Genomic DNA, 26,413 nt, shown 5'->3' with positions numbered 1-26,413 from the left:
ATTTTATAAAAAAATAGTTGCAAATCGTCCAGTCTCTGGCCATTTAGGAATACACTGAGACATATCTCAGGTGTGTGGAGTTTGTTTCTTTGTGTGGTCAGCCCCCAATTGGAATCTATTCCTATACTGAGAAAACTTTATTCATCAAGTGATTTTTCCTCCAATTTGTGATTAGTATACTAGGCAGACCAAAATCCATTAAGTGATTCCTTTAGAATTTGCAGATTCCCCCTGTGTACAAAACTACATTCCATTCAGTCCTGCTTTTTTTTTTAATTGCACACTGGAGTTCAGAAAGAGAAGGGGACAGGAGAATGAAGAATGAGCCACAGGAATTACCTCTGCTTAAGCTAACTTTATTGAATAGCAGCCATTTCTTTTGCCTCCTTATCTAACTTGAACATGGCATAACCATTGGTTTATTTGAATGATGGTGTAGATTTTAACATCAGGCTGTATACCCTCTGTTCCATTTATCAGGGTGTATTGCATCCAGTTTATAAATTGCTGTTCTTCCCCTATTTGCAGCCATGTAGCTCAGCTCATTTCAACAATCATTAATGCCGATGTTTTTTCTGGGGAGTGAAATTAAGCTAACGTGAAAACTCATTATGTCTTACTGACTTCAGCAAGATTAAGCATTCCAATGTTCTTATAAGCATTTTCTTCTCCTTGCTGCTATTTTCAAAGATTCTGGGGATATGCTTTCAGATGCACCTCAATTCAGTTGTTTCTTCCAAAATACATATACATATACATATACTGCTGAGGATCATGCATGCACTGTAAGTGTAAACTTGATAAACAGTCTCCCAGGGTGACTCCAGCTGACCCAGGTGACACAGTGACATGTGAACAACCTTTCATAAATGTACTGAATTTCATCTCAAAACCAGCTGCAGTTTGGACAAAAAGTTTATTGTAAGGCTATTCTAAAGCCACATTCACCTGAGAGTTGGAAATCCTCAACCTACATTTATTTATGAACAATTTTTTTTCAGCCATTATTACCATTCAATGCAATGTATGTAAGGCAGTAATGATATTATTCAGGCTTCATTTTGCTCCACTAAGCAAAGACAAGTCTTCTGGGCTCCTGTTTCATGATAAACTCTTCAGATTACACTAATAACCCAACTCTGCAGCTGTCCCCACTTTGATTCTCTCTTCCCCAGACATCAATGACTATCAGTCTGCAACAATCAGAAGATGATTTACAGAATCCTGTACAGCAGGACAAACACTCTTCTATTTTTCCTGAAAATACCTCTCCGAGATTCTATTATTTGTCTTTTTCATATTTTTATCATATTGGTTTCTCTTTTCTCCTGCACCTTCTCTTCCCAAGTGCTGAACTCTCGGGGAACCACAGAAATGAACATTAATCAGTAAGGAAAAAGGCGTATTTGTGGCAGGCAAGACAGGAACTTCATCACTCTGAGCTTCACACTTAGTCAATAGAGATCATTATGCACTTCAGAACTACTCTGGAAGCCACTTAAAACTTGGCTGGTGTCAGAATTTCTTACTGATTTACAGACGAAGCTTAGGATGACTATGCTCCTGGAGTGGACTATTTAGGCTAGATACCTAAAGACAGGGAAGATTGTAAGTGCCTGGTACAATTCCTTTTAGCCTAGTCTCCAAAACCATCTAATTCTTCTTGTACAATTACTCTTTTTCTCCTTTCTAATGGTTAATATTTTTTCATCATTAGAAAATCCCAGGGATTAAACTAATTATACTTAGAACAGTTACAAAAGCATTACGTGAAACTAATCCCAGTGTTGATCACTGAAGACTTCTGTGAAGAACCTTATGCAATGTCATACCTTCTTTTTGCATGTCACCCAGTTTCCTGCCCACCTTAGCTTCATGGCAGCATTTTCCAACTACTAGGAAAACCAAATCCTAACTCTGATTTCATCTGTAGCACTATATCAGTGCTTAACAAGCCTGGACAGAGGAAACCCAAACCACATTTTCTCCCTTTAGGGAGAAAAAAATAAAATAAAATCAATAATCCCATGAAAAAAAAAAGGATGGAAAAGATCTGGGATCTTACATTTACTTCCATATCATTTTCTTCAAAGTTTGTTTCAAAGCAAATATACTACAGAGACATGGTCTGTGGATAATGAGATCATTCCACCCACACAAACATGCATTAAAGCATATCCACCATCTATGTTATTCTCCAGTTTTACACTGCCACCCCTGAAACAATGTTTTCTTTAAAGAACCCCAGAAAGATGGTCTAAAAGTCCCTCTAAAAAAAGACCTTGCTGTCAAGTTTATGATTTCACAGATAACTAGTCTTAATCCTCTGGGATCAAAATTATCCAACACTCCCTTTAATTTTACTGAAGAGTTTTTCTTCCACTTCAGTTGTGGTCCTTTCCACTTCCATAACATCATTCCTGCCAATCAACATGCCTTTGCCTTCATATTCTACAGTCTTCAAATTTATGAAGACAGTTATTCAGCACATGCAATTTTAAATACTTATCTGAAGTACCCGAGTTAGGAAGGCAGTAATCCAAGGTCACTAATGAAGAGGTTAAATAAAGTGGAGGGTTGAATCACCCCTTGGAAGTGACTCTCTGTTGAGTGGATAGGGTTTCTGGGACAATTTAGTTATCAGCTTGAAGAAACTGAAATCTTTTCCACCTAGAGCCACTTCTATGCCAAGAAAAGTTTATTTTGTCTTAGGTCCAAGATTGAATTACTTTTAATGATGACTCAATCTGTTCTTGTTCTTCATAACTTTGCACACAGCAATGGTAGACTTTAGCGATCTGTTTGTATTTACTTTGTGAGATTTAACTCATCTTGACTTTTACAATTTTTACTATATTACTATTTTGCATATCCATGATACATTATCTAAATAAACTTTCTGAGGGATTTTAGAGCTCTTCTCTCCATTCCCAATAGGAAAATCCATTCCCAGCGGATCCCATTCCAATAGATACCATTAACTGGGCTGAAAACTTTGGATAAGAAGCCATCTTTGCCTTAGTGCCCATTCTGTTTTATATTTCACTGTCTGATCCTGAGTAGTTTAATTTATATAATTCATTATCTTTCTTAATTTCTCAGATACCTCTTCTTTTGAAATTAACCCTCTTTCAATAAACAATAATGTTTATACAAAATATATTAATTTAATTAAAACTAAGTGAACTCACAGCTAGCATTATTTAGTGTCTCACTATTCACTCCAATAAAACAAAGCACATTCAATAATAATACATTTTCAGATATTAAATATCTCAAAAAGCTGTAGAGAGCTGCAAAGAAGTTAAGATCCTTGGAAAACAAAGAAGACTATGCAAAGATTCGAGTGGAGCGAAAATCTATGTGTTTGTGCTTGTATTCATAACTGCTTTCTTTAATACATGCCTGCAGGTTAAGAAAGATATTTATCAGGAAACAAAGGTAACATTTATATTAGTACATTCAAGCAGCACCAGAGAACATTCCCTTGTACTGAAACATGATTCTCTGTGGCATTAAATTGCTATCATAGTCCCTGGAATCATTATTGCCTCGATCAAATAGAACTGTCCCAAATAATTCCTAGGCACAGTTGGAGATAGCATGAATCATGAAGTATTCAAATAGGCAGGTCTGGTATGCTCAGATTGTACCAGCTTTTCAAGAACAAACAAATTAAGATTCTTCAGATATAGCAAGTGAAAGTTCAGAATTGCATGACATTTACTACTTTAAAACTCACAAGCAGGATGTTGCCTCTTTATGTTCACACAAGGCCTTCTGCACAATGGAATACTGTACAAGGGACAGGACAATGACAAGTAACAAAGATGAGTTTGCATCCACTGCTTTGGTCCAATTCTTATTATAGCAGATTTGCCTTGTATAGGGATCATTGCAGTGGTCCAGAAGAGAAGCAGCATGTGAGTTAACAGTTAGAAAGTGCAGTGCTTAAGCTCAGCCCTTGGTCTTTTTTATTTAGTGATGTACGCATGCCCAGGGAAACTCCATTCCCTGTCCCAAACAGCTTCAGGTTAATCTATTTCAAAAATACTAGAATTAGTCTTAGAAATATGAGAAATATAAAGTCTTGACACCAGAACTGGAATAGCGTCCAAAGTTCCACGTGGGTTCTTATAATTTTCAGATACAATTTTGAGCTACCAGAATATTACAAGTACCATTTTTCATATGAACAACACAAATGTGTAGAACCAGCATTTTTCTAGCCATCAGTGATCTCCAACAGCAAGTTTATTCCAAGGTGCTGGTTTTACAGATGTTACAACAATACAGCTGTCTCTGTTTCAGTCAAGACCAAAAAATCAAGGGGCTTTGCTCAGAGAAAAGTACTGCAAGGAAGAAAATGAATAAACTGATTGCCACACACAGTAAGAGTTCTTGACGAAACATGTAATTAAGACAAGTAGGCAATTCCTTCATTAACATTGTTCTTGTTCTAGCAGATAATACTAAAAACTTGTCAAACATGAATTCAGAAGTCTACTGCCTATCAGCAAAGGATACTTTTTGATTTGCTGCTTCTTAGCCAGTTGAATTGTATAGAGAAGAAATAGCAAAAGGGTTCAGAGCACTTGCTGAACTAGAACCCTGCAGAGTACGTGATGGATTGAAACTGTCCTTTCTTTTTGCCCAATTCTATTGCACTCTCTGGACTAAAGAAATAAAACAATCAATGAAAGAAATGGACTCAGGCTTTAAGAGTACAGTAAGTCAAAACTGCATGTGATACTATTTGGGAATGGAAGTTCTTTTCATGATTTACTTATAATGACATATATGGGCACCAGCTAAGGTGAGGGTACCTTGATGCTAGATGCTGTTCAAATGCATAACAAGAGAGAGGAAAAGCTTTCAGTGAAAATAAATAGACAACAGAATCACAGTGATACACAAAGAAATACAGAGTGGTAAAAAAAAAAAAGTTCTTGGCTTGTGAGAGAAATCCTAATGTTCTTGTTGAACAAACTGGCAATGCATGTGTACACTTAATGGTGCTGAAGTACATGACAGGATGCCTTACAAGCACAGCATTACATCAAGGCTATGTAGACCAAGAACCAGTTTAAGTAGGGGGTGTTTTTTCCACAACTGGTTTATCCACAGCTAGGTTAGGTATTTCTGCTTGATACTGAATTTATGAATAACACAGGTGATTGCTCAACTGTAGGACTGTGTGTTTCGGTACTGACTTTCTGTAAGAAAGATTAGGCACCTAACTAATATGTCATTTGTAAGTAATCAGTAACCATTTATTAATTTGTAAACTATTCATAACCTTAAAGCAATGTGTGATTGGAAGGAAGGCAGTAAATATCCTTTCTTACTACAAAATCCTTCCTATCAGAAAGTGTCACTCGGTAACTTTGTGGAGACTTTTCTGTTGCAAAGATTATACTGAGTCAAAAATGTCACTATGAACTTTAGAATATTACAACATTTTATAGATTAAAACATTTCAAGAAAAGCTCATAAATAGACAATATTCACAATCTGACCATCTTCCTGAGATACATAATTACTTAGTACATTGCCCCAAATACTTTTTAGATTATATTTAAACCCAAAGCAATCAGTCTTATTATTTATTCAATAAATTTTGCACACCAGGCAAAATGCTGATCTTTGAAGTCAGGGCATCTTCTCACACACCCATGCAGACTAAGAAAATAGTTTTACTGAGGACATCACCATTGCTATTTTTAGAGGACAGCAAAAGCTGCCATTGGACATATGAGCTCTAACCCATGGCTGTCCAGAGGTATGGTGTGTAAGTGATAAAACTATAGCAAAACCAACAGCAAATGACCATGCGCAAGCACTCACTCTTGCCATTTTGAAAAGCATTTTCCATTAAAAATCCCCAACTCCTCCCCTTTTCCTATAAAAAGTTTATCTATTTTCTACAGAGAAAAATGAAGGAAAATGCTATAAAAATATTTTTTCATACTAATGCAAAGAACACACACAAAAACCTCTCAAATGTTGTCATAGTTCTAGTTACGATTTTTTTACAAACTCCTCTACAAAATTGTGAAGTAATTACTCATTTCTTGCTTATGTAATGAAGTTAGTAGCACCTCTACCATGATCATATCAAAATGACATATTTATCTAGCCAGAGAGAAACCATCAGCTTATGAGAAGTTATTAGCATAATTGATTTGAAGAGCCATTTTATAAAGGAAAATTCAGTCATTTCTACTTGACATATTTAGGACAAATCAACTGCTTATAAATGCAAACACAGTTTTGAGTTATTGCTGTATTCCATAGTTTGCTTTGCTTGAAATTTAGCTATGTCTGCAAAAATATTTAGTCCCTTGAAAGCACCTTGCTGCATTCTCACTTCTGATCTGAAGAACAACTTCAGACCTTGTGCTCCCCACTGAATTTACACAAACAACACAGGAAGGACCCAACGTGGCATCTCCCAACTGTAACAGGTTATGGCCATCAACCATGAAAGATAGCCTAGTACAAGGGAGACCAGAGGTCTGGGAAACAAGATAGGTGCCATCGTTGACCTCCAGCACAGCATGCCAGCTTTCAGTCCTTTCGTTCCCTAGTAGTAAAATTATATTTAATTTGTGAAGCATTTCAGAGCCTGTAGATGGCATGTTCTGAATAAGATCTAGGGTGTATTAAATACTCAGATCTAGAAATTGTATCAGTGAAACAGTTCACCTTAAGCACCTGTCCTGGTTTCACTTGAAGGGGCAGTCCCCAGGGGTGGAAACACAGCCCTACCATTTGCCATGGACTGATCCAGACTGCACTGGAACAGGGTGAGGCTCCATAACACCTGCAACACATTGATGACATCATTGTGTGGGGCAACACAGCAGAAGAAGTTTTTGAGAAAGGGAAGAAAATAACCCAAATCCTTCTCAAAGCTGATTTTGCCATAAAACAAAGTAAGGTCAAGGGACCTGCACAGGAGATCCAGTTTTTAGGAATAAAATGGCAAGATGGACATCGTCAGATCCCAATGGATGTGATCAACAAAATAACAGCTATGTCCCCACCAACTAGCAAAAAGGAAACAAAAGCTTTCTTAGGCGATGTGGGTTTTTGGAGAATGCATGTTCCAAATTACAGTCTGACTGTAAGCTCTCTCTATCAAGTGACCTGGAAGAAGAACTATTTCAAATGGGGCCATGAGCAACGACAAGCCTTGGAACAAATTAAACAGGAGATAGTTCATGTAGTAGCCCTTGGGCCAGACTAGGCAGGGCAAGATGTAAAAAATGTGCTCTACACCGCAGCCGGGGAGAATGGCCCTACCTGGAGCCTCTGGCAGGAAGCACCAGGAGAGACTCGAGGTTGACCCCTGGGGTTTTGGAGTTGAGGATACAGAGGATCCGAGGCCCACTCCAACTGAGAAAGAGATATTGGCAGCATATGAAGGGGTTGGAGCTGTTTTGGAAGTGGTTGGTACTGAAGCACAGCTCCTCCTGGAACCCTGGCTGCCAGTGCTGGGCTGGATGCTCAAAGGGAGGGTTCCCTATACCCATCATGTAACTGGTGCTACGTGGACTAAGTAGGTCATACTGATTACACAACAGGCTCGAATAGGAAACCCTGTTCATCCAGGAATCTTGGAAGTGATGATGGACTGGCCAGAAGGCAAAGATTTCGGAATATCGCCAGAGGAGGAGGTGACGCGTGCTGAGGAGGCCCCACTGTATAATCAACTACCAGAAAATGAGAACCAATATGCCCTGTTCACTGATGGGTCCTTTCATCTTGTGGGAAGGCACTGGAGGTGGAAGGCTGCTGTATGGAGTCCTATAAGACAAATTGCAGAAATTGCTGAAGGAGAAGGTGAATCGAGTTAGTCTGCAGAGGTGAAAGCCATCCAGCTGGCTTTGAATATTGCTGAAGAAAAGTGGCCAGTGCTCTGTCTCTATACTGACTCATGGATGGTGGCAAATGCCCTGTGGGGGTGGTTACAGCAATGGAAGCAGAGCAACTGGCAGTGCAGGGGCAAACCCATCTGGGCTTCTGCATTGTGGCAAGATATTGCTGCCCAGGTAGAGAACCTGGTTGTAAAAGTACGTCATGTAGATGCTCACGTACCCAAGAGTCGTGCCACTGAGGAACATCAAAACAACCAGCAGGTGGATCAGGCTGCTGAGACTGAAGTGGCTCAGGTGGATCTGGTTGGCAACATAAGGGTGAATTATTTATAGCTTGGTGGGCCCATGACATCTCAGGCTATCAAGGAAGAGATGCAACATATAGATGGGCTCGTGATCAAAGGGTGGACTTGACCATGGACACTATTGCACAGGTTATCTATGAATGTGAAACATGCTCTGCAATCAAGCAAGCCAAGTGGTTAAAGCTTCTGTGGTATGGAGGACAATGGCTGAAATATAAATATGGGGAAGCCTGGCAGATCAATTATATCACACTCCCACAAACCCTCCGAGGCAAGCGCCATGTGCTTACAATGGTGGAAGCAACCACCGGGTGGCTGGAAACATATCCCGTGCCCTGTGTCACCACCCGGAGCACTATCCTGGGCCTTGAAAAGCAAGTCTTATGGCAACATGGCACCCCAGAAAGAACTGAGTCAGACAACAGGACTCATTTCTCTAACAACCTCATAGACACCTGGGCCAAAGAGCATGGCATTGAGTGGGTATATCACATCCCCTCTCATGCACCAGCCTCCAGGAAGATCGAACGATACAATGGACTGTTAAAGACTACACTGAGAGCAATGGGTGGTGGGACATTCAAACACTGGGATACGTGTTTAGTAAAGGCCACCTGGTTAGTTAACACTAAGGGATCTGCCAACTGATCTGGCCCTACCCAATCAAAACTTTTACATACTGTAGAAGGGGATAAGGTCCCTGTAGTGCACATAAAAAACATGCTGGGGAAGGCAGTCTGGGTTACTCCTGCCTCGGGCAAAAGAAAGCCCATTTGCAGGATTTCTTTTGCTCAAGGACCTGGGTGTACATGGTAGGTAATGTGGAAGGATGGGGAAGTCTGATGTGTACCTCAAGGGGATTTGATTTGGGGTGAAAATAGCCAATGAACTGAATTGTATGATGTTAATTGCTATATAATACTATATGTCATCACTTCTATGATTGCTACATGCCATATCAATGGTATCACAGTAAAAATCACCCACATTAATGAAGAATGAACTTTGATGAAACCGAGCAGACTGCAGCAGTGACAGAATCAGACCTGGTTTCAGCATGCAACAATCCAACACCACACACCATCTCTCCTGCCCTGAAGGACTGTTATGACAGATGGAGCCCAAAGTCATGGACTAAATGAACTCAATGGACATGTGAGAGAGATGGCCCATAGACTAAGGGAATGATATCTGTGTGCATATATTAAAAGACAGGGAAAGTGGTGGAGATGAATCGGAGTGTATTGGAAAGTGTAGGACCTGGGCATGATGTAGATGCTATAGAATAAGGGGTGGATACTGTCCTGGTTTGGGCTGGTATAGAGTTAATTTTCTTCCTAGTAGCAGGTATAGTGCTGTGTTTTGGATTTAGGATGAGAATAATGTTGATAACACACTCATGTTTTAGTTGTTGCTAAGTAGTGCTTGTACTAAATCAAGGACTTTTCAGCTGCCCATGCTCTACTAGGTGCACAAGAAGCTGGGAGGGAGCACAGCCAGGACAGCTGACCCAAACTGGCCAAAGGGATATTCCATACCATATGACATTGTCATGGTTCAAACCCAGTTGGCAACTAAGCACCACACAGCTACTTGCTCACCCTCCTCCCACCCTCCAGTGGGATGGGGGAGAGAATTGGAAAGAAAAGTAAAACCTGTGGGTTGAGAGAAAGACAGTTTAATAGGACAGCAGAGGAAGAGAAAATAATAATAATAATAATCATCATCATCATCATCATAAAAGAATGTACAAAACAAGTGATGCATAATGCAATTGCTCATCACCCACCGACCGACGTCCAGCCCATCCCCAGGCAGCAATCGCTGCCCCCTCACCAACTCCCCCCAGTTTCTATACTGAGCATGAGGCCATATGGTATGGAATAGCCCTTGGGCCAGTTGGGGTCAGCTGTCCTGGCTGTGCCCCCTCCCAGCTTCTTGTGCACCCGGCAGAGCATGAGAAGCTGAAAAGGCCTTGACCAGTGTAAGCACTGCTTAGCAACAACTAAAGCATGAGTGTGTTATCAACATTATTCTCATCCTAAATCCAAACCACAGCACTATACCAGCTACTAGGGAGAAAATTAACTCTATACCAGCTACTAGGAAGAAAATTAACTCTTATCTCAGCCGAAACCAGGACAGACGTCATGCTCAGTATAGAGACTGGGGGGACTTGGCCAGGGGGGCAATGATCGCTGCTCGGGGATGGGCTGGACGTTGGTCAGCAGGTGGTGAGTGGTTGCATCACTTGTTTTTCCTGGGTTGTGTTCCTCTCTCTCTCTTTTTTTGTTTTCCTTTTCATTACAATTTATTATCATTACTATTATAATTATTATTTTTATTTTATTTTATTTCAATTATTTAACTGTTCTTATCTTAACCCATGAGTTTTCTTACTTTTGCCCATCCAATTCTCTCCCCCATCCCACCACAGGGGGAGGATGAGAGAGTGGCTGTATGGTGCTTAGTTGCCAGTTGGCGTTAAACCACGACAGCACCATTGCTGTTTCTGCATTTTGTTTCTCTTAATCCTGTACTCTCATCTTTCTCCTTCACCTAGACCTTTCATATTCTGCTTCCTCCCCTCTCGGTAAGATTCCTCTTTGCATTCATATCCAATCCACACAGAGTTCACTCCTGCCCTTCCACAGCCCACCTGATAAAATAATCCGTGATGAAATTGCTGCAAGTGGCATTATATAGTGCTCATATCTTTGAACTGACATCCCAGCGAGACAGACAGGGCAGGGAGAGCGCTGCCAAATCCAGCCGCTTTGTTCCAGATTGTCTGTAGACAGAGGATGGCAATGCTCCACTGTCTTAAGGACTCTGGCTACCTTTGGACAGTTTTATTTATGGACATAACTGCAAAATGCTGAAATGTTACTTTCTGGGAAGACTTTTACAATCTTTCACTTATCGGTACACACACACTGACAGTGCCCCTTCTCCTCCAAAATCTTCCATCTTGTGAGTAAAACCTCACCTTTTATTTCAGTTATATATTAAAACTTAGGCTCTACACATCTCAGTGAAGCCGTGTGTGTTGCAAATGTCAAATGAACTCCCTGATTTGTGTAGACAAACATATTTGTAAGGTTCTATAGGGCCAATGCACATATAGCAAACGGATCCTTTGGGACTTGCACCTGTATTTTCGCTGGCAGCATAATTAGGTCCCATATGGTTAATGAAATGTAACGTGTCAGTATTTTGTAGGCTGAGATTTGTCACATGGAGGTGTTGGATGTAACACCCACTCTACCAACTGTTCAAAAGTAGAAAAAACAAAATCAGTTAAAAGCTTGTGTGTAAGAGAGAAATAGGAATAAGCCTTCAAGCTTTCAGTTTTTCAGGCTTCCAGTGTCCTCTGTCTTTCTGCCTTCCTAGGGGAGGTATGCCAATCAAGGTATTTGATCTCAATAATGTTTCAGAGTACCTTCTCGAAAGGCACAAACCCGCACGTGGTCAGTAACAGAACATGTACACAAACTACATGTCCATGAGCTTCTCTGCCCTACATTACCAGTAGTGTCTGAGTGTCCCTTACTCTTCAAAGTATTGATCCTTACAACACTTCCATCACACATTTGAAATGTGGGTGTTTGGAGCAAATGCTTCAAAGACACCCATGTGTGCCAATTCTCAGCCTACAAAATGCCAAACCATTATAAAATCATTAAGCAGACCCCCTTGCAGGTGGCTGGAGGCATGTCCACAGCAGGCTACAGAAGGGGCTGCAGGCACACTCAACGTAGCTCTGATCTAGCTGATTGTGTTGAGCCACTAGCTGAGATCCTCAGCTCCACAGTGTCATATCCCATGTTGTACTTCCCAATGGACTGATCAACTTGAGCACAATTCTGTAATGGTACAGCCCAATGCAACCTTGGTGTATCTGAACTAGTCTCTCCATCCTAAGGCATTGTCATGATCTCTACAATTTCATCGGGGCCACATGGGTAGTCCAGGAGAGCACAGAACGGGGTCTCTCAGTTCCACATAAACCATCCTAAACTCCCTGCTCCAGTAGCCTGTCCTGCTTTCCACACCCAATATTCTCAGGTCAAATTTTCTAGTTCTGGTGATTTCATTTGACTCCCACTCCTGACCGGGGCAGTTGAGTGGGGCCAGAAGAAGAGACAGTGCTGTTTCCAGCCCACAGAGACATAAGCTAACCAAACAGCAAAGGCAGATCCACAGCACAGAGTTGAGGACACAATAGTGTTTGCTCTCATAGTTGGCTTAGTGTGACACACACGCTGTCACGTGCAGATGGAGAGGCTTCAGCATTGGCCTGACATGGTCATAAGCAACCATGCATGACTGAGAGGCTTCTCAGCACCTTGCCTCTTGGGTCAGCACCATTTACATGTCACTCCTCCCACAGGTTGGTACCTAAAGGCACTGTCTAGCCCTGCCTGAACAGCCTGTGAACAGCTCACATAGCAGAGTCTGTCTGCATAAACTGTTGGTTGAATACATATGAATAATGCATAGAGCTGTAATAAAATCAGCTTGGGAGCAGGGAAAGAAAAGGACTATGTTAGCCTGGATGATTCAGACAGTTCTAGTTAACAGGCAGAGGCCAGAGAAAGAGGGAGGGGCAGGAAGGTTGCACAACTGAAGAAACAGCCAAATAGGAAATGGTGGAGGAAAAGAGAAATTGGTAAGTCCACAGGTCAAGTAACCTTCGCTTTTTCAATAAAACTCTATAGCAGGATGTTGTTATAGCTATAAAGCTTACACTCTTTGGTTGAATCTTACATAGAATACCAGAAGGAACTACATTCCTGTCCCAGTCATTGCATAAGTCTGACTTTTGTACAAAATCTATAAGATTGAGATCCCTAAATGCATTCTGTACCAGATGCTTCATTTTGAGCTACTTAGGCATGCTGATATTCATGCTTTTGCATAAATGCCTTTGGATTTGGGAAAAAAAATTAAAATCCCTCCATAGAAATTCTGTCTGAGTGAACAAAACCTTCAGCCCCATATCCAGTAAGACATAGAGCATCTACATATCCCTTTCTTTTCAGTAGGCATGGAAGTGCTAAAAAGAAGTGAAGTATCTAAATACCCTGTACAGTGGACTTTCCAGGGAGAGTTGTAAGTCAAATAAAGAGAGCATCTGATCCAACTTCAGTATTTTTTAGACCCCTTAAATTTGAGCTAGTCTCATACTTTCCCTTTAGGGAAAGAAATAGGTCAGACAAATTGCCTGTCTCTTTGCATATGCATGAAAATGAGCAAGGAAACTTCACATCCCACAGTGCTGTTGGAAGGAAAAAAACAAAGAAAGCCTTTATATATATAACCATGACTGAAGACATATGAAAAGCTTATGTTGGAAAGATAATATACACTCTCTTATAATATCATTTTGGGCACATATCCTAATCTTTTTGAAAGCTTCTGTTAATGTGAAAAGGATTTGCATCCTGTATTCTTTTGTGGTAAAGATGAAAGAAAAAGGAAGAACTGCTTACCTATCAAATGCAACCTTATGTTCTGTTCTAGTCGTAAAACCAAATGAGTACCACCTGCGTATTTTTACTAATTTTCCTCCCTGGACTTCTTTGGAAACCTATGATAAAATTTTTCTCTGAGCTGCAAAATCAGCAGGAAATGGAAAAGAAGCTGAACCTCACTGCTCCTCCTCCATCAACAGAAGGTATAAGATCCTTTCCCAAACTATTTGCTTTTGCTCCTTTTCCACGCCTAAATATAGGTTCACTCACTGTCAGGATGCATCTATGCTGCCTGTTCGGCACAGTTCTGAGATCACAGACATCTACAATACTTTCTGTGAGCCAGGGAACACCTTCAAGAACATGTCAGTATGCTCCCTGACTGCTCACTCATCTGGCTTACAAAGACTGCCTCTGAGGCAACCTCGTGGAGAGAAGGTGGATGGGACATGGTTTTGGGCTCTTTAAGTGCAACAGATATTTTGGCCAAAAACCTATTCCTATGTAATTGAGAATGAAGTTGGGTATGAAGATTGTTGAAACTGATGAAGGGGAAACAGAGGAAGAATTTCAGCTTATTTTTCACCTTCAGGGCTTTGCTTGCAAATGAAAAAATGTCCTGTTTTTCACTAAGTGCAAAATCTGCAAATTGAACAACTGTGATACGCAAGGCTTTAAGACAAAATAAATGTAGAATTGCTGAATAATATATCTAGTTAGAATCCGATTTTTTAAATGAGAATCTGGACTTTAAATCCTGAACTTTAGAAGACATCTGGACTAAGTCTGGATTCTCCAGGCAAAAGAACTTTAAAAATAGCGTGCAACTTTGGTGGCCTTTATTTTAGCGAGGCTCAATCTGCATTGGTTGATAGCCAGATCACATAAATCAAAAGTTTTAGAAATTTCCAAATCAGTGCATCCTATCTTATTCATACAATTATCTACTTGAAATTGTTTGATAATCTTATTTTGACTGGGGAGGGATGATAAGAAAAAAAGTTAAACCTAACTGGGGGGGAGAAGCAAGGAGTTAATGTAACTAGAAAAAGAGATGGTAGGAAGAGGAAAAAAACCCACCAAATATTGAGGAAGGTGAGATAGTAAGCCAGATGGGCAGAAGATGAGTTATGACAAGATGGAGGCAGATAACTGTAAAAGGGAAAAATAAACAGTACACGTTTATAGACCACCACTGAATTAGTTTGCTAATAAGGTAAGAAACAACAGCTTGTATGCTGATCTATGGAAAACAATTTCCTGCTTGGTTGCAAGTTGAAGAAGTAAATGGAGTACCTATCCCCCTAAAAAGGAGGGTACATGCTCTTAAAAAAGTATTTGACAAAACTGGAAAGGTTTATACAAGATCTGTAAGAATAACTTAGCATCCGGAAAACCCACTTTGCAGAAGTGGCGGGAGAACTAAAGCTCTTTGGTTTAGCCAAAAGAAAGATTAGAACAATGCCTGAGAAGAGAAACTGTGAGAACATATAAAGATAAAGGGACTATACATTGGAGCAACACAGTCAGTCATTTCATTTAAAGAAAGGATAATTCACAGTCTGAACAGACTACCCAAAGGTGAAATCAACTCTGTCTTTGCATGAAGTCCATAAGTGAAGACACTCTGTGTGTATCTTCATAAACAATATGTTTTAGCCTAAGCAATAACTACCAATGACTAGTTGTCATTTTATTACCTATCTTACATAGCAAAATTAAAATACAGAGAATAAACTTGTGTAATTTCAAATCAGGGAAAAGTGAACATGTTCTGTGACTCTGCCATGCCAGATCAACTGTAGTTTATATATACTTGCCTAAAGCTTTATGCACACCAAAATAGCAATGTTGGACAACTGGCTCACCTGCTGTAGCTATCTTGTTCACAAAAACACTTGGCACTGAGGTAAGGTAATTTCCCAGATCCTAGATCCTGATAATAATCCTCTCACTACAATTTTGCACCTTTCTTTTGGCAGTATGTCTATTCATCTTCCTCCTGATGCCTGTAACATCATCTAGGAAGTTAGAAGAAATCTATCTCAGGAAGAAAAGATTAAAAAAAAAAAAAATCACACCCTGGGTACGGACGAATAAGAAGCATTTGACTAGATCACAACAGACTGAGGAACACGTAATTTTCCTCATCTTTCCGCTGTTCTCAGCAGTTAGGTTGGACTTTGGCAGTGGGATTTGTTCAGTAAGCTAGTTTACCAGCCACCCCAGTTATTATCTTTCCAACTTGTCTAGTACCTATTGCACTTCTAGCAATAGCCATTCCCTATACAATATTTGTCTGCCCGTTGACAATGTAATTGATATTATATGGAGGTTTCCACATATAACACCTGGATCCTGTATCTGGCCAGCCATAAATGCTGCCGGATACTTCCAGAAAAAAAAAAAAATCAAACCCTTTAATTAGAGGAAATCTTAACTGTGGTTTTCTCCAGTCAGCATATTTAGAATGATGAATTAAATTACATTACTTTAAAAACAAAGCTGTGATTTACGAACCGGATTGTCTCAAAATTTGGTTGCCAAGGTGGATGGTAAATGTTCTGTTAATAACCTTCCCAAATGTTCTGTTAATAACCTTCCCAATCACTTCTTTAATGTATACACATACAAAGTATTTATGTATAATAGCCTGCATTACAGCATGGTATGTCTCCACATCATCAGTAGCCTGAAATCAGATTTTAGTAAAATGGATACAATGTTTTTCTCTGTCTGGTGGCTTCTAAATTAAATTAAAGCAAAGTCTATAATTTTTGGTTCACCTCCAAGATCATAGAATCATAGAACCATAGAATCGTTTAGGTTAGAAAAGACCTTTAAGATCATCAAGCCCAACTGTTAACCCAACACTGCGAAGTCCACCACTAAACCATGTCCCTAAGCACCACATCTACATGTCTTTCAAATACCTCCAGGGATGGTGACTCCACCACTTCCTTGGGCAGCCTGTTGCAATGCTTGACAACTCTTTTGGTGAAGAAACTTTTCCTAATATCCAATCTAAACCTCCCCTGGCACAACTTGTTACTTGGGAGAAGAGACCAACACCCACCTCGCTACAACCTCCTTTCAGGTAGTTGTAGAGAGCGATAAGGTCTCCCCTCAGCCTCCTTTTCTCCAGGCTAAACAACCCCAGTTCCCTCAGCCTCTCCTCATCAGACTGGTGCTCTAGACCATTCACCAGCTTCGTTGTCCTTCTTTGGACATCCTCCAGCAACTCACTGTCTTTCTTGTAGTGAGGGGCCTAAAACTGAACACAGGATTTGAGTTTCTGGTACAAGCCAGGATGTTATTTGGCTTCACTGTCTCCTGTATGATTCAAGAATCATGCAAGCCTTTTGCCTTTCTTAGTTTTCAGAGAAATCACAAGTTAGCTCCTGTAAATACAGGAAGTGGTCTTTCATGTATGGACTCAACAAGGCTCGGTGCTGGGTCCTGCACTTGGGTCACAATAATCCCATGCAATGCTACAGGCTTGGGGAAGAGTGGCTGGAAAGCTGCCCAGCAGAGAAGGACCTGGGGGTGTTGGTCGACAGCCGCCTGAATATGAGCCAACAGTGTGCCCAGGTGGCCAAGAAGGCCAATAGCATCCTGGCTTGTATCAGAACTAGTGTGGCCAGCAGGACTAGGGAAGTGATTGTCCCCCTGTACTCGGCACTGGTGAGGCCGCACCTCGAATACTGTTTTCACTTTTGGGCAGTTTATTTTGATTGACTTCTGAATTTTATCATAGCTTTAATTCACTAAAAATGTTGTTATTTTGGCTTCCGATTCTGACTTGGGGTAAGAAATACTTCAGGAACATTTGGGGTTTTTAATTTTATGGAATATCTGTTTTCCAGATCTTTCATCTCAAAGACAAAATATCAACAGGGAATACAGGAAAGTGAACCACTGTCACCACCCATGGCCATCTGATAGCACATATTAGAAAGACCATCTTTCATAAAACTGATCTGACCCACCAGGCACTGTGCAGTAAAATCTTGTTTCCTGAAAGATTTCCAAATCTCATCAACTTAATAGATCCCTCCCGGATTGAAGAGGTGCACCCTGGGGATGGGGACAAGAACTATGCCACTTCCAGGCCCAAGGCAAAAGACAAAGTTAAGATGAGGCTGGAGGATGCTGGACTCCCCCTGTCTCTTCTCAATGAAGGCAAGTTTCATGACACTGAAACTTTCATTGAGTAGCTGTAGAGTCTAAGTCAGGGAAAAAAGTGACATTCAAATACTTAGCCCCTAAACAAAAGCAGCAAAGTTACATTTTGAAGATCCAGATGTCCTAGTTTTAGCTAAGTCCACCCTGTATCATTCCTTTCAAAGTGATTTTTTTTAAAACTTTAGAATAGTACACCTCCTTGCTCACCTTTCCTTTGCTGTCTCATGTATTTCCCCTAACCATCTTCATCCCCATTACGCTCCAGAGTATACCCCTCATTTCGTATTTTTCTGTCAGTCAAGATACTTCACAGTGGGTATGTCTGGCCTGAGCAGTCTGCCGGCAATGTTAAAGTGCTGTCCGGTTAGTCAGTCACTGCAGAACAAAGTAAATGTTAACTTGATGCTACTTCAGTTTTCTATCTCAATATTCTCGACTGATTGATAGCATTTGCTCACTTTTCACAATTGTGATGCTAGGATAAATATTTGAAATTGGGCAAAAAAAGGGCCACCTTTGTTATAGATGTCAACGTTCAATAAAAATGAGCAAACACCTCAACAGGATAGGATGGGAACTGGGTTTTCCATTTCCCATATTTTCTTTCAGATGAGAGATATTTTTTATTTTTGCTACAAGATTAATGTGATTGAGAGCATATCAAATTGTCATCATCCTGATCTCAACATTTATGTTTGAAACAGTTTAAAAGTCTCAAAAAATAAAAAATAAAAGTAATTTCAAAAATAAAAAAACCTCAAGTAATTATTTCACCCAAGAGCAAAAGTGAAACTTTGCTGAAATAGAACATTCTCCAGTCTTTAGACAGGACATTCTTTAATTTTCAGAAACAGATTTTTAGAAATAAATTTTCTTTGAAATTGAAAATATTTTCATGGACTAGCAATGACCTTTTTTGGTACATTATTTCTATGTGGTTTTTTCTGTATATAAAGCATGAAAAAATATCACTTATGCTTAAAATAAAAAGAAACTAATTTTAAATCTTATTACTTTGTGAAAAGCAAATAATATTTCTGACTATGATATAGTTTTTGTATCTGAAGGAGAAAAATCTAGAGTCTGAAAGGAAATCTCCACAAAATCATAAAAGTACAATTTGTTCCAAGCAGCAGGTTTAAGGTCAACTTGTTGCAGCTCTTTCATTCATTTCTTCATCCTGTTCTCACAGACTATGACTAATTTTCATTTGCTTTTTACTTGGTAGCAAAAGATGTAGGCAAAAATAGTTTTGTAACAAGACACAAACATGAAAGAACAAAGAACAAGAACAAATATGAAAGAAAATGTGTGAAATAACCCCTATCTGCAAGAAAAAAAAATTCTGCTTTTGTTACACTTGCCTGGATACAACCTGAGAAAATAAACGTGAACCACCTCTTTATATTCACTTATGATAAATTTAAATGGAGGAAAGTGATATTAAACGGAGAGGACTTTGAGGATGAGTTTGATCCAACGTTTACCTGCAGACCTGTCTAAAGAAAATGTTAACAAAGTGGCTTCCTTCTTAAGGCTGTGTTCAAAAGTAAATCACACCTTTTACATAATGGAGTGAAATTTATCCCTTTCCACCCCCAATAAATGTGGCCTGTTGTGTTTCAATTGCACCCCTGTGCAGTTCTATTTTTCCAGCATACATCACCTCTTCAAGTCCATTCAGAGTGGCAAAATAAATGGTTTCCAATGGCAATGAAAATTGCCTTGCAAATTATTAATTCATTTGTCTCCAGGCAAATTTTAAGCACAGACTCTCAGGGACTGACCTTGTTTCTGACTAGGAAGGCCTGATTCCAAATGTCAGTCCAGTCAATGGGGGAGTATTGACTTCAAATAAGCTTTCAATGAGGCCTTCAAACTGCAGTGATGGGAGAAGAGAAAATTGTATGTATTTTTCCCCGATCTTTCAAAAAGACCAGGGAATGTTTTCATATGGGAAATGAGGTAAACAGACAGTTCTTTGTCTCTTGGGGCAGACAGCCAGCTTCTCCCTCATTTCCCCAAACATTGCCCATTGGTTGTGGTGCAGAGTGGTTAAGCAAGAAAAGGCCGAGACAAAACTGCGGGGGTGCATGGTCCATCTGCATGCCAACCATCACCACCCAAAATCCAGACACAGGCACAAATTTTCCTCTCTACTCTTTTGTCCATGCATTAGTTTCCCCCAGGTGGACAACAGGTAAATGAGCTAAAAAAGATCCCTTAAGTGCTCTGAGAAATTGAGGGACTAAACCGGAGGGCTTCTCTCTGCTGAGCTATTTTGCCTGAGAGAGAGACACAGACTGAGTTCCTGACTGCATTATTGACCTGCTGTCTGTCTACAAAGTTGGTTTAAGAAGTGAAAGTTGGTTTGAGTTTAAGGAAAGTTTGTTTAAGCTCTGTTCCTATCACAGTGGTGGAAAAAAAGATCTGTAAGGCTGGCTGAAAGAATTAGATCAGTATGCAAACTTCAAATAAAATGGTCTCCAGCACACCCTGCGTGCCGATTGTAGCAATCCGTAAAGCTGAAGATGCTTGCTTCAGGCTTTAAGTGATGGGTACTTAGTACAAGGAGTTTCCCATCACATTTTCCCTCTTTGCCCGCTCACTCCTACCTCCCTGCCACGCAGTGTTAACATGTCTGTTAGTGGGGCCACGGCGTGACCTGGATTCCAGAACCGATGAGGATTTTTTAAAAAGTGCCCTGATGGTGGGTGAAAAAGTTTTATTTTAAAGCCAGATCAGTTTAGAGTAGAGCCCCACAAATCATTAAATGCAAGGAAGAGTTGGAGAGTGGGGGAAGATAATGACGACAGTGGTACGTGTCATTCCTGACAGAGCTGAGCAAGGGGAGTTACAACCTAAGACTAAGACTTGCAAAGATTTCTGATTGGCGTATGTAAAATACACTACAGTAAGTGGAGATGACTGTTGCTTTATGGGAAATATCCATCTTATGTTACTCATATTTCCTATTAATTTGATTGCAGAAACTTCCTCCTTAAACAAGAGCTCCACTGACAATGGTGCTTGCTACCTTCAAATTCTTAGGAAAAAAATTTACTCTTAGTGGTTACTTGCACACCTGGAGGCATCACCTAGATTAAACCATGATACTAAATGTCAAAGGAGTAAAGCTTATGAGAACCTCTCAAAATTTGTGCATATTTTAAATCTGGAAGTCTTGAATGATTTAACAACAAAACTTCAGATCAACCTCCCAAAATATTAATCCGCTGCAGACATAGATGATTAGTAAGTGCAGAAGGAAGGATTCAAACAGGGAGCTTTTATTATGAAGCTACTGACTTATCCCAGCCTTTTCTTATGCTAGATCAAAAAGAAACCTATAAGTTTAACTGCTGATGGAACTACCAAAGCAATGAAATAACAAAGTTTTTCTGCCTCTTCTTTTCTCCCAGTCCAGCTGTGAAAGAGAGGACCCTCTGTCTCCTTGGTAATCCTTCCCAGAAACCAAAGATCATACTTCAGAAGAATCTGGCTAATGCATGAAGATTAGCTAAAGATAATGAATGTAGATGGCTAGAATTACTGGATGCACTGAAAGAAGCTCCTCTCTCAATGGGTGGGCAAGATCCTAAGGCAAAAAAAATTGCAAGGAGTGGGATTCAACAATTTTTTTTCCCCCTATTTTGAAATAATACCTATGAATGTAGGACACTGAGTATAGGGGCATATTCAGAATGTTTACAAGTAAACAGATGCTACATTAAAATGAATATTAATTATAAAAATAAAAAGAATATAAATAAAGAGTATATCTTTTGCTTGTGTACTCAATTCCTTTACTTTAGCATTCATCTATAGGAGTGTTTTGTGGTGTTTTTTTAAAAAATCTTTCTCTTCCTGGAAGGGACAACATCTGCCATAATCTCTGGAAAGTGTCCAGAACATCAGACATTGTCACATTTCAAAGAAATACCTTGATCAGTTTGTACTTGTCTATCCCATTATAAATACCATCTGTTCTAGTGTTAGAAAACATTTGTGTGATGTTATTTAACCGGAGAGCATATTCATCATCATGACCAGACCATGCAAATAGATTATAGGATCATAAGATTCCCAGAACCTGTTTAATGTTCGTTCACTGAAGTCCAGAGTTATGTTGCTGTAAACATGCTATGAATCCTATGAGGCCTCAGGTATTAACAACATACCACCTATCTTTTCCACTTTAATACTGGCACAAGTAGGAACATGTTGTACTAGATATATCATTCATCATTTCTCCTTCACGCCCAGCTCCTCTGTCATTTTCTACTCTTTTCTTGCCCATAGCAGCTACCTCCAGCTTCAGCCCTTGTGTCCCTATTCCTTTCTTTCCAATGCGCAATGCAAAGTTCCTCTGCCATAAGATTAACATGCCATATGTTACCATCTGCTCCAAACAGAGTGTCCACGGGAAGTAGTAAAAGTAAGTATTCTCACCCTGTGCAGAATCGGACCTTGATATAAGCTTGACAATTCCCACACGGAATATATAAGCATTCCCTCTCAATGAGCAGAGGAGTAAAAGTTGTTCATAGCAAAAATTAGACAAGTCATCAAAAGTAGCCAGGATATAAAGTCTTATGCTAATGTGATGCATCAGTGGCATTATTTTTGACCATGATGTTATTCATACATATTTATGAAGCGAAGGCTGCACACCAAGCTATGCCAAAGGCATCAGCTGGCACAGAGTACCTTCACTACAGGCTGTGACATAGGGTGATTTATACACTGTTATATTAAACTGTTAATTTATTCATGCATCCCCATACAAAAGAGGCTGCAGTTATTTACCAGCTTTTGTTATCGTGATGGAAACATGATTGCAACAATCTGCATGTAAGTTCTAACCTTTTTTTAAAAAAAAATACTGCAGAACCAGTTCTCTACATATCTGTAGGAGGACGAAGATTGCTACATACTAGCATTGGACCAGCATCACCCCAAAAAGGGCTTTGCGTAGTATGAAGGCTGCCAGAGAAGCATACTCAGTGTGTGGGAAGGACAATCTGCTTTCTATTGGTTGTAATAAAGCCAGCAGCATCTGCTGCTGTTCAGAAACACCGTCACCACTACTCAATCTCTTAATAACAGTTTTCATTCCCAGATCATATTCCGAGCCTTCCATTCTGAGTTTGTCTGAACAGAGGCGACCCGGTGAGGTCCTAAAATTCATCACAGAACCTAATTCCAGAAAACTCATTAAATGGTGCTGTCATTAGACAGGGACAGGTGAAACCTGCTTTTATGACAGCATGAAATTCTAGTTACTTATAGCAAGATGAACCCACTCTACTCTGCCAATACAAGGAATAACAAAATCAGGTAAGCTTTTCCATAGCATTTCCCTTTAATCATATACTCTTCTGAATGCTGGGTAAAAAGCTTAAGCTCTAACTCAAATTAATAAAAAGAGGAAAGCAACTTAGCACACAGTTTGGATTTTGTGGACACCTGATGGAGCATAAGCATGTGAAGAAGATTAGAGGAGACTTCCCTTGTTCACTCAAAAAACCAATGGCCAGATGCAGAGCAAGAAGTAGCTGCAATAGTCCATGGAGTATCATAAAAAGGACAGAAATAGTTCTGGTCTCCAGGAGCTGGGACAACCTGCATTCAAATAGTAGTCAGAACTACATGTTTTCTAGTATTCATATCTCTGTGCCTCAGATATTAAGCAGGAACACATTCTGACTCAGCTACAGTTTCAAATGATGATTTAGCTCTTTTCTGCACTAGGAAGACCAGATGCTTTCTCATTACCCATTGATACCAATATAGTCAAAATGATTATTCTACGTAAATACACTGATTGGTAGATTAAGAAAAATAAGTCAATGCTGACTAAATTAAATTAAAATCACTTAGGAGACTCCAGAGTAAGCACTTTTAGCAACAAGTGGCTGTCAAGCACACACAATCCTGTATTTCAAACTTTGTTTTCAGCCATTATCAACATGATGCTACTTCAGCCCCATAGGGAATGTGAAATTATTATTAAGTAAAATAGAAGTTTATACTGTTGACAACTGACTGGCAAAAAAACATCATCCAGTTATCATCATCTCTCTATTTGACCATGTTAAAGTAGTTTGAAGGCATTCTTATATGGAAAAAAATAACCTCTTACCTTCAGTATGTACAGCAGAAACATAGGTCCAGTTATAGCGCTTGACAATGTCCACCATAGCCCGTGCTTGCTGTGCATCAGATGGCACAACTCTCATAAAATACTTGAACAGAGTTTTGTCGCTTAGGTCCATGCTTGTGGCAGAATAAGCAATCTGAGGTATATTGAAAAGCTGCAACAAGTTCTGGACCTGGATAGCAACTGAGCTAGAGCCAGGTCCAATGACACCAACAATGGGTTTCTTGGAGCGGAAAGATGATGAAGATCCATCCACACATCGCACCATCCCTTCCTCTTCTTCTGATGAAATAAGAGAGTCCCTTATAAACTCAATGCTCTGCTCCAGAGCCACAGCAGAATGCCAGCAGGAGTCCCTTATTTCACATCCTAGCGTTATATTTGGCAACAGTGTGGGGTCCAAATTAATTCTGTCAAGGGTATGCAGCATTGCCTCCACTCTCTGAATGCCATACTGCTCTCTTACCTCTCCACATTTCCTCTCATGAACCTTGTCAACAGTTGGTTGATGGTGGACAGAGAATAGAGCTCCAATGATAATATCACCAGGCATGTGTGCAACCACCCTTCTTTCATTGGCCTGTGCAGAAACCAAAAGCCCAAAGTTCCCACAGACATCTTCCTTCAACAACAGGATTGCAAGGAACAGCAGAAGGACCATTTTAGGAAATGGTTTAGGCTGGTAGAGACAACATGATGGAACAAAACCAGAGAGCTGGTGAAAATCAGTTGTCAAATCTTTTGGATAAAAGGAGCACTATGCTGATGGTTAACCAGGAGTTTGCGTATATTCTCTAAGGAGTCACCATCGTCTCCAGGTGGACAGCTATGCAGAGCTGCATATATGATCATAATCCTCATAACCTTCAAAAATGAATAAATAAGAGAAAAAGCTTTAAAATTAGTTATAAAGTCAGCTTTGTAATCTGTTCTAAATTTGCACCTATTCCTACTGCTGTCAATGACTGTAATACATTGTCTCCTATACATACTTGCTTCCGTCATTTTTCAAGCTGGAAAACTTTGTTGTACTTCAGTGTTTCACAGTCTTAGGCTTGTACTTCTGCTGGTATAAATCGGTGTCTTTCTCTTTGATACTCTTGTTTAAAAACTTTTTTTGGAAATATTTTCAAAACCACAAAAGACAGACAAGTATTTAATTCCAAAGAAGAAAGATGTTGCCATTTCTAATGTGTGTCTTCTAAAACATCTCCCTTTACTTTCAGACACTTTCTATATCACAAATGCATATGTCACACTAATGTACCTTGGGCTGTACTATGTTATCAATTACAGCACTGCTGTGACAAACTGCTGTTGACAAACAGAGCTGTTCTTGAAATATTCTAAGGAATGCAGAATCTGGTTCTTCAAATCTGTAAATCTGTTTTTTCTTTCTAAGCCACAACATGAAACAAATTGACATTTAAAATAAGTTAGGATTAAGAAAACTGATTTTGTTATTAATATATGTATTTGTTTTAAGCAGTGAATATTACAGCAGAGGAGCAACAATTCTAAAACAGCAGAGCAGTGAAATTCTTTTCGTCTTTTTATATCCTTAAATCAAACATCGCCAATAAGCAATCTGACAAATCCTGGTACTGTGGACAACTATCCAGACTTCGCTGATAGAAAGAAGTCAACATAGAAACTATACAGATGCGTTACTGTCTAAAATATTTTATCTGCTATGTTTGCCAATAGTCTGCAATGCAATCTGCACTTGGCTTTAGTATTGATGAAGGATCAAAAAAAAAAAAAGAAAAAAAAAGAATCAGCAAAGGATTCATATCTTGGGCTGTGGTTAATGGAACTTGACAATGCACTTGAAAATGTTCTGTACCTAGGAGTGGATTTGCAGGAGGATGCTTCTGGTTTTAAATACAGTGCTTAAACAGTAGTTTGTCCAGGTCTTGATCCCTGAGCACATTAAAGTATCATCTATTGCTCTACAGCTGCCAGTGAATCCACTGATAGCACAGAAAGTTAAGCACACTCTTAAATCTAGGAAGAAGCTGAGCTAGTTAGTGAACCACATGCCCAGTTTCATTATTGACAAAACAAATGTAAAATTCTGGGACAGAGCCTGATCTCAGTTTACTGACATAAAACTTTTGATGTAATAAAAAAGAATTCCATACATCTCAGACTCACCGGTCATTTCTAATCCATTAACAATCATTAATAATGCTCAGATGTTGTGAAGTGAAAGAAACCCTTGTCATAGAAAATCTACCTCTGTTTCTTCCAGGTTCAAAATCTAGCAGTATTTCAGTCTTGAATTTGCCCCTCACAGCTAGGTCATTCAGTACAGTGCCAAAGTGAAAATCTTCCTGATTCTGAGCATGAGACAGTCAAACCTAAAAACACTTTTCTGCTTGAGGTTAGCCTTGTTTA

General features: G+C 39.6%; 1 protein-coding gene across 3 annotated transcripts in view; it reads right to left on the bottom strand.

The window, feature by feature from the left end:
* Positions 1-24,674, bottom strand: part of GRM5 (glutamate metabotropic receptor 5) — a 282,843-nt gene extending 258,169 nt beyond the window's left edge. For all 3 annotated transcript variants that reach the window (XM_075491133.1, XM_075491134.1, XM_075491135.1), the window contains exon 1: positions 23,996-24,674. In XM_075491133.1, the coding sequence (XP_075347248.1) occupies positions 23,996-24,674 (679 nt within the window). The remainder of the gene's footprint in view (positions 1-23,995) is intronic.
* Between the last annotated feature and the right edge of the window lie 1,739 nt (positions 24,675-26,413).

This window comes from Mycteria americana, chromosome 1 (genome assembly GCF_035582795.1).
Source record: "Mycteria americana isolate JAX WOST 10 ecotype Jacksonville Zoo and Gardens chromosome 1, USCA_MyAme_1.0, whole genome shotgun sequence".
NCBI lineage: Eukaryota > Metazoa > Chordata > Aves > Ciconiiformes > Ciconiidae > Mycteria > Mycteria americana.
The sequence above is the reverse complement of the archived record's forward strand: the minus strand, read 5'-3'. Positions and strand labels throughout refer to the sequence as shown.